Source organism: Anopheles aquasalis, chromosome 2, assembly GCF_943734665.1.
Source record: "Anopheles aquasalis chromosome 2, idAnoAquaMG_Q_19, whole genome shotgun sequence".
Taxonomy (NCBI): Eukaryota; Metazoa; Arthropoda; class Insecta; order Diptera; family Culicidae; genus Anopheles; species Anopheles aquasalis.
Window position 1 is genome coordinate 88,938,147 of NC_064877.1, and position 12,500 is coordinate 88,950,646.

Below are 12,500 nucleotides of genomic sequence, written 5' to 3' on the forward strand. Positions count from 1 at the left end.
TCCAGCATTGTATTCTGATTGGATCTACGCAGCTTTGAGTAATCCAGCAGATATGGACGCTTTTTCGCCTGAGGATCGCCTGTCTTTGGCTTTTCCTTGCTATTGTGTTGCTGTTTGCGGTTAAATTGCTTCTTCTGGTTCTGCTTGCTCGCGTTCTCTATCGTATTGGTTTCTGGTTTTGCTTGTTGCTTTTCCTCTATTGTGTCGACCTTTTCTTTAGCGTTCCCCTGCAACTGTTCAGCCACATCAGCTTTCCCTAACGTGTTTGCTTGTAGAGATTGAATTTCCTGCTGCTTTTCTAGCATATCGAGTTTCTGAACCGGTGATGCTTGCTCATTGGTTTGGCTACTGTCCCCTACATTTGGTACTTCCTCTACTGGTTCCGTTACCTCGTCAACTTTTAAATCAGTAACCGCTTCTGATTCACTATTCTCCTCGGACTCATTTTCGCTATCACTTCCGTAGCCTTGCAGTAAGGATAGACAATTTGCAATCGGTTTAAGGTAATTATCCAATCCGGATGTTCCTGCAAACATTATTCTGGGCGTCGACTGATTTTCCACTTGCCGTACTGGCTGTTTACCTCGTCTCTTACGTTTCTTCGGCTTCGGACCATCCTTAATCCCATCTTGCGCTGGCCTGTTTGATCCGGGTTTCAGTGGAAAGCGTTCCTTGTTTTCCCCGATTCGTTCGCCTCGCTTCAGCCGTTCTTCTTGAGCCAGCTGTCTCAGGATGATGTTCTGCTTTGTCGGAAATCGTTTGCGGCGTTCCTCTTTCCACTGTTCAATTTCTTCCGCCGATGGCATACCACGGGAGTCGTTGCTACTCTCTTCGCTGTGTGCCTTCCTGGCGTGTTTCTTCATCACCATCGGATGCCCAACGAAGCTGCAGCTCGGCACCTCGCATGGTCGATGGCTTTCGATGTGCCGTTGATACTCTTCCTCGCTGGTGCAATTCACATCGCAACCTTCACACCATAGCTTCCAGTTCAAGAGCAGTAACGCCGGAATAACGTCCTTCTCGAAGCCCTCGTTGCCTCGCGGTGATCGATGGTGATTACCGTCGTTACCGCGCCGGAACGATGTCGGTGGACGCTGATGGTGACCTCCCCGATGGAAGCGAGGCTCATATTGTGGCTGTTTCGGAGCTGGTTGACCGAACTGATGGTCGTACGACGGTCGCTTCCGCCGATTGTTGGCCAAAAACTGGGGCGGAAGTGTGGAACCACGTGGGCCGTACATCGGAGGTGGTTGCATTTCGCGAGGCAACAACATACCAGTAGGCGTAGAAAAGTGAGGATTTAAATGCCTACTGAAATCATCGAGCGATTTTTGGACTTCTTCTTTGAACTTGGGTGCCGGGAGACGAAACTCCTTCGCTGGATTTGTCCCATCTGGTGTTCCCGACGGAGGATTTCCTTCCATGGCGCGCAGATTTTAGTACGCCGTTGAAATCACACTTTCGGATACTAATTACCGGTGTAAGTAACACTCAATTCAAGGCACACGCGGTTTAATTCTGCGCCGAGAACAACGATTTTTGGTGCGCTTTTCCGGCGCTTATCCGGGGGCATGTGCAGTTTGACGTTTCAGTGACAGTTCGGGAGTTGTTTACAATCAGCCGCGTAGTGCGCTTTTCCTGAAAAGTGAAAAAGGATAATTTACGAAAAAAGGGACTCTTGCCACGCCAGCATGCCGGATATTCAGGAACCGATCATTAGCGAACAGGAGGCGAGTGAGAAAAAGGCATCGCCGGCCCGAAGCAAACGAAGCCCATCGCGGGAAAGCAACGCTAGCGTCGAGGAGGAGGACGATGACGGTGGTGGCGATGGCGGTGACGGGGCTAATCGGTTGAAGTCGGTTGTTACGCGGCGCAAAAATGAAACCATCGAAGAAGGCGAACTTTGCTCGGATCGTGATTCGCGCTCCCGCAGCCGCTCCCGGTCCAGAGATTCCAGGGATGATCGTCGATGCGAGTCCAGGCGAAGGGAGGACCGCCGAAGAAGAAGAACCCGGTCACGGTCAAGGTCTCGCGCCCGCTCCTATTCGCGGTCACCGTCACGCTCACGCCACAGAGGCGGCTACCGTAGACGAGATCGTCGTTCGCGGTCCCGTTCCCGTTCCCGTTCACGGTCCCGGCAAAGATCCGACCGACGGGATAATCGGCGTAGGGATGATGCACCGACCGAACCGACCAAGAGTGAGCGGAAAGAGGAAGGCGATGAAGCGCTACTGCGTAACGAGAAGCCGGCCATTCGCAAAACGGTCGATTTGCTTACATCGAAAACGGGTGGCGCTTACATTCCGCCGGCCAAACTGCGGATGATGCAGGCGGAAATCACGGACAAAGCATCGGCCGCCTATCAACGCATTTCCTGGGAGGCATTGAAGAAATCGATCCACGGTTTTATCAACAAGGTCAACGTGGATAACATTGGCGTAATCACTCGGGAATTACTCCGTGAGAACATCATCCGTGGTCGTGGCTTGCTCTGTCGATCAATCATACAAGCGCAGGCTGCTTCGCCAACGTTCACGCACGTCTATGCCGCCCTGGTGGCCATCATCAACTCCAAGTTTCCCAATATTGGTGAGCTGCTGCTGAAACGATTGGTGATCCAGTTCAAGCGTGGCTTCCGACGAAACGATAAATCCATCTGTCTGTCCGCATCGCGCTTTGTGGCTCATCTCGTCAATCAGCGGGTAGCGCACGAAATCCTTGCTTTGGAGATTCTCACGCTGCTTGTGGAAAACCCAACGGATGATTCGGTAGAGGTGGCCATCGCGTTCCTGAAGGAGGTGGGCCAAAAGCTCACCGAGGTGTCCGGTAAGGGCATTAATGCGATCTTTGAAATGCTGAAAAACATCCTGCACGAAGGCAAGCTAGATAAGCGAGTCCAGTACATGATCGAGGTGGTGTTTCAGGTGCGAAAGGACGGGTTTAAGGATCACGTTGCCGTGATTGAAGCGTTGGAGCTGGTCGAAGAGGATGATCAGTTTACACATTTGATCATGCTGGAAGAAGCGACCGACACGCAGGATATACTGAGTAAGACCGCCTGAGCTCCCATTGCGATCTTTTCGTTGCCTAATACTGATTCTCCCTTCGCTTTTCCCAGATGTTTTTAAGGTGGATCCAGATTTCGAAGCCAACGAAGCCAAGTACAAGGAGATCAGCAACGATATTCTCGGTAGCGATGCGGAGGACGACGAAGAAGGTGGTGACGGAGGATCTTCGAGTGGTGATGGTAGCGATTCGGACGATGAGGAAGGGGGCAGTGATTCGGATGATGAGGACGGTGCAGCCGATGGTTCTGGCAAGAAGCAGGATGCTATTATCGACAACACGGAAACGAATCTCGTCGCGCTCCGTCGAACGATCTATCTCACGATTCACTCCAGCTTGGACTACGAAGAGTGCGCGCACAAACTGATGAAGATGGAACTGAAACCGGGCCAAGAGCAGGAACTGTGCCACATGTTTCTCGATTGCTGTGCCGAGCAGCGTACGTACGAAAAGTTCTACGGTCTGCTGGCGCAACGCTTCTGCATGATCAACAAGATGTACGTTGGACCGTTTGAGCAGATTTTTCACGATACGTACACCACGACGCATCGGCTCGATACGAACCGGTTGCGCAATGTGAGCAAATTTTTCGCCCATCTACTGTTTACTGATTCCATTGGGTGGGACGCACTGCAGTGTATTCGATTGAACGAGGACGATACGACCAGCTCCAGTCGGATCTTTATCAAAATTCTCTTTCAAGAACTGGCTGAGTACATGGGCCTGTACAAGCTCAGTACGCGCTTGAAGGATCCTACACTGCAGGAACCGTTCTCGGGATTGTTTCCACGGGATAATCCACGCAACACCCGGTTTGCCATCAATTTCTTCACCTCGATTGGTCTTGGTGGATTGACGGATGAGTTGCGAGAGTTTCTCAAAAACGCTCCCAAACAGCAGGCACAACCACTGCCGGCACCTGCTGCGGCCATCGTTACTAGCGGTTCCAGCGATTCGGCATCGAGCTCCTCGAGCTCATCGGATTCCAGTTCCGATTCCGATTCATCTTCAGATAGCAGCAGCAGCAGTAGTAGCAGCAGTGCATCCGAGTCCGATGACAGCGAACATGAAAAGCAGAAACGTAAACGAAGGAAGAAGAAAGAGGAAAAATCGAAAAAGGCGAAAAAAGTGCAGAAAAAACGAAAACCAGAGGAAGGCCAGCCAGAGAAGGATGAGCGTAGCAAGAGACCTAAGGAAAAACAGAAGGACGTTCCCCGGGAGGAACGGCCAAGAAGGGAAGAGGCAGATCACGATCGGCGTGATGATCGCGAGCGAGATGACGGGCGTCGCCGGGGTCCGCAGCATCACAGAGATCGCCAGATGGAGGAGGAACCAGCATACGATCGACGTGATCGTGAACGTGATCGTGATCGCGAGGACTACTATCGAGGACGGCGTGAGCGCGAGGAGCGTCGTGACGAGGGCCCTAGAGGAGGTCACGATCACCGTAATTATGACCGGGAGCGCGAACGTGCGTATAATCGCGAGCGTGCGGACGATCGAGATAACGCGTATCGTTCTCGCGATCGCCGTGATGAGCGCCGTTAAGGCTGACTATTGGATTCTTACAATCTTAAGCTTAATCATAAGAGAAGTACCGACCGATTTGGAAAATAAAGAACAACCCCCATAGCTATAGCTTGATCGTCTCCTAGTTCTGTCCGACCTTATAGTTTATTTCCCGTTCACGTGCACGTGTAAAGCAAAGCGGAATGGGTGGGCCACCGTTACTAGCGGGATGACCACCGCCAAATACGCTTGTTGAGAGGATTTACAAATATCTATTTGGTAAGTTAAATTGTGTAGCAAAAAAACCGGCAATGGGCGAAAGTGCGATCTCCATGTGCGCCCACTGCCGAATCGTAACAAAATAGTAACAGAAGCTGGTTCGACAGACAGACAATTTCTCGTTATTCGTACTCGTTTCCATTACCAGAACGGACACCAACCGATGTAGCACTGGCAGAGGTTTTCGTTGCTCGTCGCCTGCTGTATGAGTAAATCGATCTGCCGATTGACGGCAACCGGTTCAGGTTTGCCGAAATCTTTACCCGTCAGCTTATCCTTGACTCGATCGACGATGGCTCGCGCCTTTTTGTTCGTCACGTCGGCCGGATTGTTAGTTGCTGGTGGCGCAAAGGCAGTTCCATCCGGTACATCACCAGCACCCGCACCAGCGGCCAGAGCAGCCGCCGCCACTGCTGCCGCGGTAGCACCAGCGGTGCCATTGGCACCGGTTTTACCATTCGGAATAGTTACCATGGCATTGAGCGCCGCATTACCGGCGGCTGCGTTGCTACCCGGTGGTGGTCGTGCAATCATCCCAGCATTCAGCTCGTTCATCCTTGCATCACGGCGTGCGTTGTAGCTGAGCATCGTGTCATCGTCCATACTACCGGAAGCACCCTCCATATCACCGGCATTTTTCGATCGTCGCAATCGGTCGGCCTCCAGGAGGCGCCAGTTTAGCAGCGGATCGTACACAAACGCCTCCAGTACCGCCATCAAACTGTCCTTGTTTCGTCGCAACACGTTCATCACACTTTCGCACGTCCGCCGGTAGGTTCCTTCGATGCCCGTCACCTCCATCGCGTTGATCAACATCCGAGTCAATCGGAACGGAATTTTCTCTGGGAATTTTTCACGCGTCATAGCAACCTGTGGGAACCAACGAGAGAGAGCAAGCGTGATTCGACTCAGTAACCTGTGTGGTGCCTTACAACGAGCCATTTCTATAAAACGATTCACTTACCTCGAAACAATCACCAAAATCAATGTGTAAAATCTTGCCACTCAATCGATCCAGCATCAAATTGGAAGGATGACGATCACCGAGACCGAGAATGTAGCCTACCATCGACATCACGGCGAGCGAGCGGATATAGTTGGTTCGCCGATCGAACCACACCTCCGACGAGGGACTCTTGAGCCACAGGAGCTTGGCCAGATCATCGCCCTTCGTTTGCTCGAGCGCACTCTCGAACACTTCGACCTTCTGCATCACCGTCAGATGATCATAATCCGGTGCCATGCGTAACATTATCCGGTGCTCGATGTTTAGCATCATCTTCTTCGAATCGCGATAATCGCGAATCAGCTTGTGCAGTGTATCACAGTGCGGAACCCACCCGATCAGACCGGAGTTGGTGCTGAGCGGTATGACCGCGTACCGTTGGATGGTCAGGTTGCGCCGGAACGTGTCACGATCGTTCAGCAGCAGCGTGTTGACTAGCCCGAACAGCTGCATCACTCGCTCGTCCTGCCGCAAATCCTCGTGGCCCTTCAACAGGAACATGTAATCCTTACCATTCGAGCCACGGATGCACAGTTTGCGGGGCCGTTGCTTCGAGCTAATGATGGAAAGATTCGCATGGATGCTCGAAATGCTAATCAGCTTCTGGCCCGGTGTATAGCTGCCCGGAACGGCCAACTCAAGATCACGGCACGTCAATAGCTTCGGACTGACGTACTGCAGTTCGAGTGAGGTAAGTTGCACCAGCTGGCGAGAGATACGCCGGAACACGTGATAATACAAATCCCAGGCCTGATTTAAATCCCGTATGTTTCTTGAATTCTGAAATAGAAGCAGAAATGTTAATGCGAATCCGCTTGCTTTCGGGTCTCGCCTACTTACCTTATAGTGTTTGCACCATTCCTGTGCCTCAGTCAAGTCACGCCCGTAAGCCTGCTGGAAAGACGATTCCTTCAGTGTCTGGGGACCACGCTGGAGCATCGCATGGAGCGGCTCCAGTGTCGCAAACATGCCCTGTATGTTATGCTCTCCAAAGTACAGCCGGGACGCTTCCTCCAAGCCTTCGTGCCACTGCTCGTGCCACAGGATAGCCACCCGTATCAACTCTTCACTGATTAGCCGCACCTGACTGACGAGTGTCGGCGAGTGTTCGCACATGTTGTTCAGTATTTTGTCGGCCGCGTGTTTGCGCGTTCCGGGCGCGGACTTTGATGCCACCGTCAGCGGATAGACTAGAGCCTGTGGATGCGTCTTGCCGATCTCGGTCAGCAGGTAGTGGATGAGCTGGCCAACGAGATTGCGCGGCGTATCGATACGAGCAATCAGCTGTGGGATCACCTGCAGCCAGGTGTTTTTGTCGATCACGCGCATTCCCTCGACCAGTGCCTCATGCACCTCCTCGTACTGGGCATGATCGAACCAGAGCGTCAGCACACGCAGCGTATCCTGCAGTGAGTTACCCTGGGACAGATTGATGGACTGGAAGAATCCACGAACGGCCGGTACGGCGTAACACGTGAGCATGGCCCGTTCGGCCGCACTTCGAGGGTTTTTCGTGTATTCTTCCTGCTGCTTCTTGGCCTGCACTTGCTCAAAGTTCTGGTATGCCCAGTTGTGCCATGCCTTGTACCAGCTCGCATCGTGCTTCGTGGCTAAGCTGTAGTAGTTCAGTATCGAGGCGATCGTTTCTTCCTTCGAGCCACCATCGGGAACGGCGCTACGCCACAGACCCAACTTTAGATAGCACCGTGCCAGCAGACGACGGCCTTCTTCGTCCTTCACTTCCCCGTTAGGGCCCTTGCTGAACGAGACGACAAACTTGTCCAGATGATCGTACGCCTCCTTCACATACCCGGCCATGTGCAGATGCTTCGTATAGGCGAACGTCACATGCGGCTTGTCGACTGGCAGCGGTTCGTGAAGCTTCTTCAACGGATCGTACTCCAGCAGCATCACGAGCGTCTTCTCGGACAACTTTAGCGAACCGTTCTTGCGACAGAGCGAAGCAAACTTTAACCACGTGCGAATGTCCTCCTTCGGTGAGACCACTAGCGAGTGCACCTGAATGATACGCTGCCAATCCTCAACTAACCGCTGTCCACCAAGCAATCGATCCCACCACATCGAACGGATCGTTTCACGTCGTTCCGGCACCAGCCGATACTGGATGACCTCCTCCAGCTCGGAAAGCATCTGAACGCACACCATGGCACCGTAGGCACGCTCGTACGATTCACCGGCCATTGCCGTCAGCTCCGTATCCAGCAGATCGCGCGTCGAATAGATCAGTTCCTGTGCCACCTCGTACTGTTCGTTGTGCACGGCCAGGACCGCCCGATAGAACGCACCGTCTTGCGTGTCCTCCGGTATGCAGCGTACGAAGCGATGCATTCCTTCCCAATCCTGCAGACCCCAGGCTGCGGCCGCTGCTAGCCGACCGGCCTTACTTTGTCCTTCCGATCCCAGGGCGTCCCACTGTTCCGTCGTGACGGCATTCAATGTAGACCACTCCCCGAGCGCCTCGAGACAACGCATCTCACCCAGTCGCGACTCCAGATCGTTCGGATTGGAGCGTAGTTTCTCCGCGTACAGATGCCGTGCCTGTTCCCAGCTGTGCAGCTTCTCGTACCAGCGTACCTGCACCTTCATCTCCTCGGCACCGGCCCGTAAACGATCGGCATACTCAAGCAGTCCCTCCGCTGCCTCCTTCTGCTGGAGCTTGTTGTTGATCAAGATCAGCGACTCGAACAGGGACTGCTGGTGCTCCTTCTGCTGTTGCTGGTGGAACTCTTCCTCTTTGTAGTGCAGGGCCTTTGCGTATGCACGGCACTCCATGGCTCGTTCACCCAAGATCTTCGGATCGATCTTGAGTGTATAGTTTTCACAGTGCTCCATAAACTCGGCCAGATTCAGTACCGTTTGTGTGATCTCTGGCAGATCCTTTACCGTCAGTGCCTGCGTCAAGCTCGCTGCCATATCGGCTTTCAGTGAATCCGAAAGGCCTGACCAGCAAGCGACGAATGCGGCATTGAAGAGATCCTTCTGCAGCTGCGGATAGTTGAGGGCAAGGGTAGCACACGAACGGAGCGATGGGTTGATCGACACTTTTAGCAACTTCAGGCTTAACCGGCGCAACCACTCCAACCAATCGTCCTTCGATACGCGACGCGTCGATTTGCACATCGCTTCCAGATCGTTCGACGAGACGGGGAACTTGGCGATCGTGCTGTCACTGGGTAGGGAGATCTCGCGATTCCGATTCCGCGATTGCCGTATGCGGAACTCATCGTCCATCGCAAGCGTACTGTTGTTCTGTAGCTTCGTCAGCAGCTTCGTGTACTCGATAGAGGTAATTTTTTGCTTCACCATTACACGGTTCACGAGCGGCACAAAGACCAAATACTTGCGCCCGAGCTGAATCATGATCGAGCAGAGCGTCGTCAGGGCGACAGATCGTAGCTCAGGATAGTTATCGAGCACCCGGACCAACGGATGGATGATGCGGGAGGAAAAATCGGTGAAATCGAGCACTTCCGCCAGATAGTTGATCGTCTGCAGGGCCGTGATGGAAACATTCATAGGGATGTCAATCGGTTCGAATAGCTTCACGATCGCCGGGATGATCAGATGCAGATAGTCGTCAAGATTGTTACCAAAGTTGCGCATCGCACCGAGCAGCTTAACCGTGACGCTCCGATCCTTCGAGGTATCGTGGAGCAGCACGCGCAGTATCTGCGGCATCAGCTGGGGTAGATACACCTTGAACTCACAGCCCAGGGCGATCGCAATTTTCTCCACCAGATTGATGATGGTCGGTTGTAGCGAAGCGTTCGTCGATACGGCCGTTGATCCACCGACACCACCACCACCGCCACCCCCACCGATTCCACCCGGGCCGGGTCCGGTGGTCCAGAACTTTTTGATCAGCGCAAAGATCTCGTCCATAAAGCCGATAATGTGCTGCTTCACAATGGAGATCAGCGTCGAGAGCTGCTGGAACAGGTACTCCTTCAGGCTCATGTCCGCGGTCTCGATGTTGTTCAGCAGACAGGGCAACACCTGGGCCAGATACGGTACACCGCGGATGCCGAGACTGGTAAAGGTGAAGGTGATTGCTTGCACCACGCTCAGATGGTGGCTCGAGAGCGTGGGATCACGCAGGATCTTCATCAACGTCGAGATGACGACGGCTGGATAGTACTCCTCCAGCTGCGTACCCATGTTGATCAGCATTTCCGACGTCGACATGTCGGCATTCTCGTCCGTCTTCGAGTCCGGCACGGAAATCAAAATGTTGGCGCTCGTTTGGCTGTCGATTAGGCCACGGTTCATCTTGTGCTTGTACGGATCAAGTGCCCCGAGCAAGCCCAGCACACGAATCGTCTCACGCCGGATGGACAGCTGCTGTTCAGTTTTCAGGAAGTTGATCAGAATGTCGATCAAGTTCGGGTACTTGTTGTACGGTTGCACCACCTGCCCAGTCGCACTGACTAGCTGACCCAGTGTCCACAGTGCCACGGCCCGTTTCTCCGTCGATCCTGCATCACTCAGCATATCGAGCAGAATCTCCAACAACTCATCGGACCACTGCTTCAACACATGATGACCATCGATGACATCGGCCATATCGCCAATTGCCCGCAGCACGTTCAGCACTACATTCGGGTTCGGTTCCGCTTCCCTCAGCTTCGGCACAAGGATCGAAAGCATCGGGCGCATGTACGATGCCACCAGTCTCGGTGTGCTCACGATCAAATGATCGAGCATGCGGGCACTTTGCTCCTTGTTACGGCTCACGCCCGAATGCTCCAGCTCCGTTAGCAGCTGGACCATGGTTTTGCGCAAGCTCGGCATCACGTACGCCGGATTGATGACCGACAGTCGCCCAATAATGATGATCGCAAGCTCACGAATTTCAAAGATCTCATCGTGCATCGTGATCAACAGCGAACTCAGTATCCAAGGTTGTGCCAACTGAGTGTCGAAGCTTTCATCGAGCGACTTGAGCACACGAAGCCGTACCGTCGGATCCACATCCGTTATGCCGACGATCAGGATCTTCTCCAGCACCGAGCTAAGCGTTTGGGTAAGCGTTTCCGACACATCGTTATCGTCACTGTCGCTAGCTTCCAGGGCCAGTTTAAGCAGTAGCGTGCACGTGTGTACTGCCTCGATGCGAACCTCCAACTGATCGCTGCTGAGGAAATAATCCGCACATCGTTGTACAAACGGCAGTAAGCTGCAGCCTTCGAATGAAAACGTTCCTAATGTTTTCAGTGCCAGCACGATCGTACCGGTGTCGTGTACCTGCTGTGGCAGAACTTGCACCTGCTGCTGGTGATTGTACTGATGGTTGTGTTGTTGCTGCTGGTGATGCTGTTGCTCCAAGCTGCTTAGGAACGCGGGCGATACGAACGATTGCGACTTTGGTACAATCAGCTGAGGCAACGGTCGATTCATCAGCACGTACGAGAGAATGTTTAGTAAACCGGAGGAAATCTCTGGCTGCACCTGAGGCACACAGTCACACAGTTCGCGCAAACAGATGATTAAGGCCGGACTGAGTCCGGTTGATAGCATCGGGCTAATGATTTCCTTTACCTCGTGCGTGATAGCACTCTTCAGTGCATGTCCCAGCAGCATGATGCACATGAACACGGAAGGATCGACCGGGGTTTTGCGCTTATTGGGTGGATCCTTCGCTGGCAGCACACTACCGATCAGCTCCAGGATACTCTTGGTGTACGGTTCAATCTCTTTCTCGACCGCAACGGCGATGTACCCCAGTGATACGAACGCCTGATGGCGCTCCTTCTCTTTACCACGCAAAAGCGTCAACAAATAGGTAACCACCGGACGCAGATGGAGCCTCACGAACTCTTCGCGGTTAAATGCGGCCAAACGGGGGAACAGGGACAGCAGCAGCTGGATGACATACGGTGATTTAGAGGTTCGCTGCTCCAGCACCGTCTGGCAGATGGTATCGTATTTTTCCTTCACCAGCGCGCGATAGAGTGCCGATTCCTGGACTGCCGCATTCGGTCGAAAGCACTTTGCATCCGTCCCATACTCATAGTGACGTGCGTACAAACCCGCGGATTGGCTGCTGCTCCCGCCGCTGCTACTGCCGTGACTGCCCAGTCTTTCCATCAGATTGGAACGAATTCTCGGGAACAACCGGCGGCCCCCACTTTCTCCTAGTGCACGGTGCGCAAACCTACGGTCGACGTTCAAGCTGTCCAGCTGGATGAACCGTCGTTCCCAGTTGCCGTTGGAGCAGCGCAGAATTTCGTTCAGCACAATCAGCATGCCATGAACGCGATCGTCACGGTTGACGTTCTTCTCGCGTGGCTCCCCCAAACATTCCATCGCTTTATCGTAGCAGTTGATGTGCCATCGGGTGTTGTTGCTCTGCTTGGTGCCCTCACGCTGCGATGTTAGTATCAGCACGGCTCTCAGCGCCTGTCCGGCTCCTTCGCGTATGATCGCCTTCGGATCTTTGATGGCGACAAAGATGTGATCAAAGAAGCTGCCCACTTGCTGGTAGAAGTAGGTCGGCATGGCAACAGCCAACTCCCGTAGCATCAGCACGGCTGCCTGCCGTCGGTTTTCGAACCGTTCCGCATTCGCGTCCAGCGAAAGCCACTCGAACGCACGTTTGCAGTCGAACTCGAACGAACTG

General features: G+C 53.4%; 3 protein-coding genes across 3 annotated transcripts in view; 1 reads left to right on the top strand and 2 right to left on the bottom strand.

Moving 5' to 3' along the window:
• LOC126571287 (nuclear fragile X mental retardation-interacting protein 1) overlaps positions 1 to 1,525 on the bottom strand; it is a 1,913-nt gene extending 388 nt beyond the window's left edge. The window contains exon 1 of the mRNA XM_050229654.1: positions 1 to 1,525. This exon is cut by the window's left edge and continues 388 nt beyond it. Within this exon, the coding sequence (XP_050085611.1) occupies positions 1 to 1,424 (1,424 nt within the window). The 5' untranslated portion in view covers positions 1,425 to 1,525.
• Positions 1,526 to 1,620: 95 nt separating this feature from the next.
• LOC126571286 (pre-mRNA-splicing factor CWC22 homolog) lies at positions 1,621 to 4,695 on the top strand. The gene is made up of 2 exons (XM_050229653.1): positions 1,621 to 3,048; positions 3,119 to 4,695. Exons 1-2 carry the CDS (start codon positions 1,692 to 1,694, stop codon positions 4,612 to 4,614), a joined length of 2,853 nt encoding a protein of 950 aa, XP_050085610.1. The 5' UTR covers positions 1,621 to 1,691; the 3' UTR covers positions 4,615 to 4,695.
• Positions 4,696 to 4,700: 5 nt separating this feature from the next.
• The window catches only part of LOC126571283 (serine/threonine-protein kinase Tor), an 8,522-nt gene continuing 722 nt past the window's right edge, over positions 4,701 to 12,500 (bottom strand). The window contains exons 2-4 of the mRNA XM_050229647.1: positions 6,701 to 12,500; positions 5,819 to 6,640; positions 4,701 to 5,724 (exon numbers count right to left, since the gene is read on the bottom strand). The exon at positions 6,701 to 12,500 is cut by the window's right edge and continues 157 nt beyond it. Of these exons, the coding sequence (XP_050085604.1) occupies positions 4,996 to 5,724; positions 5,819 to 6,640; positions 6,701 to 12,500 (7,351 nt within the window). The 3' untranslated portion in view covers positions 4,701 to 4,995. The remainder of the gene's footprint in view (positions 5,725 to 5,818; positions 6,641 to 6,700) is intronic.

Coding starts and splice junctions, on each gene's coding strand:
- LOC126571286 (XM_050229653.1), top strand. CDS start 1,692: ATGCCGGATATTCAGGAACCGATCATTAGCGAACAGGAGGCGAGTGAG. Junction 3,049..3,118: donor CGACACGCAGGATATACTGA/GTAAGACCGCCT, acceptor CGCTTTTCCCAG/ATGTTTTTAAGGTGGATCCA.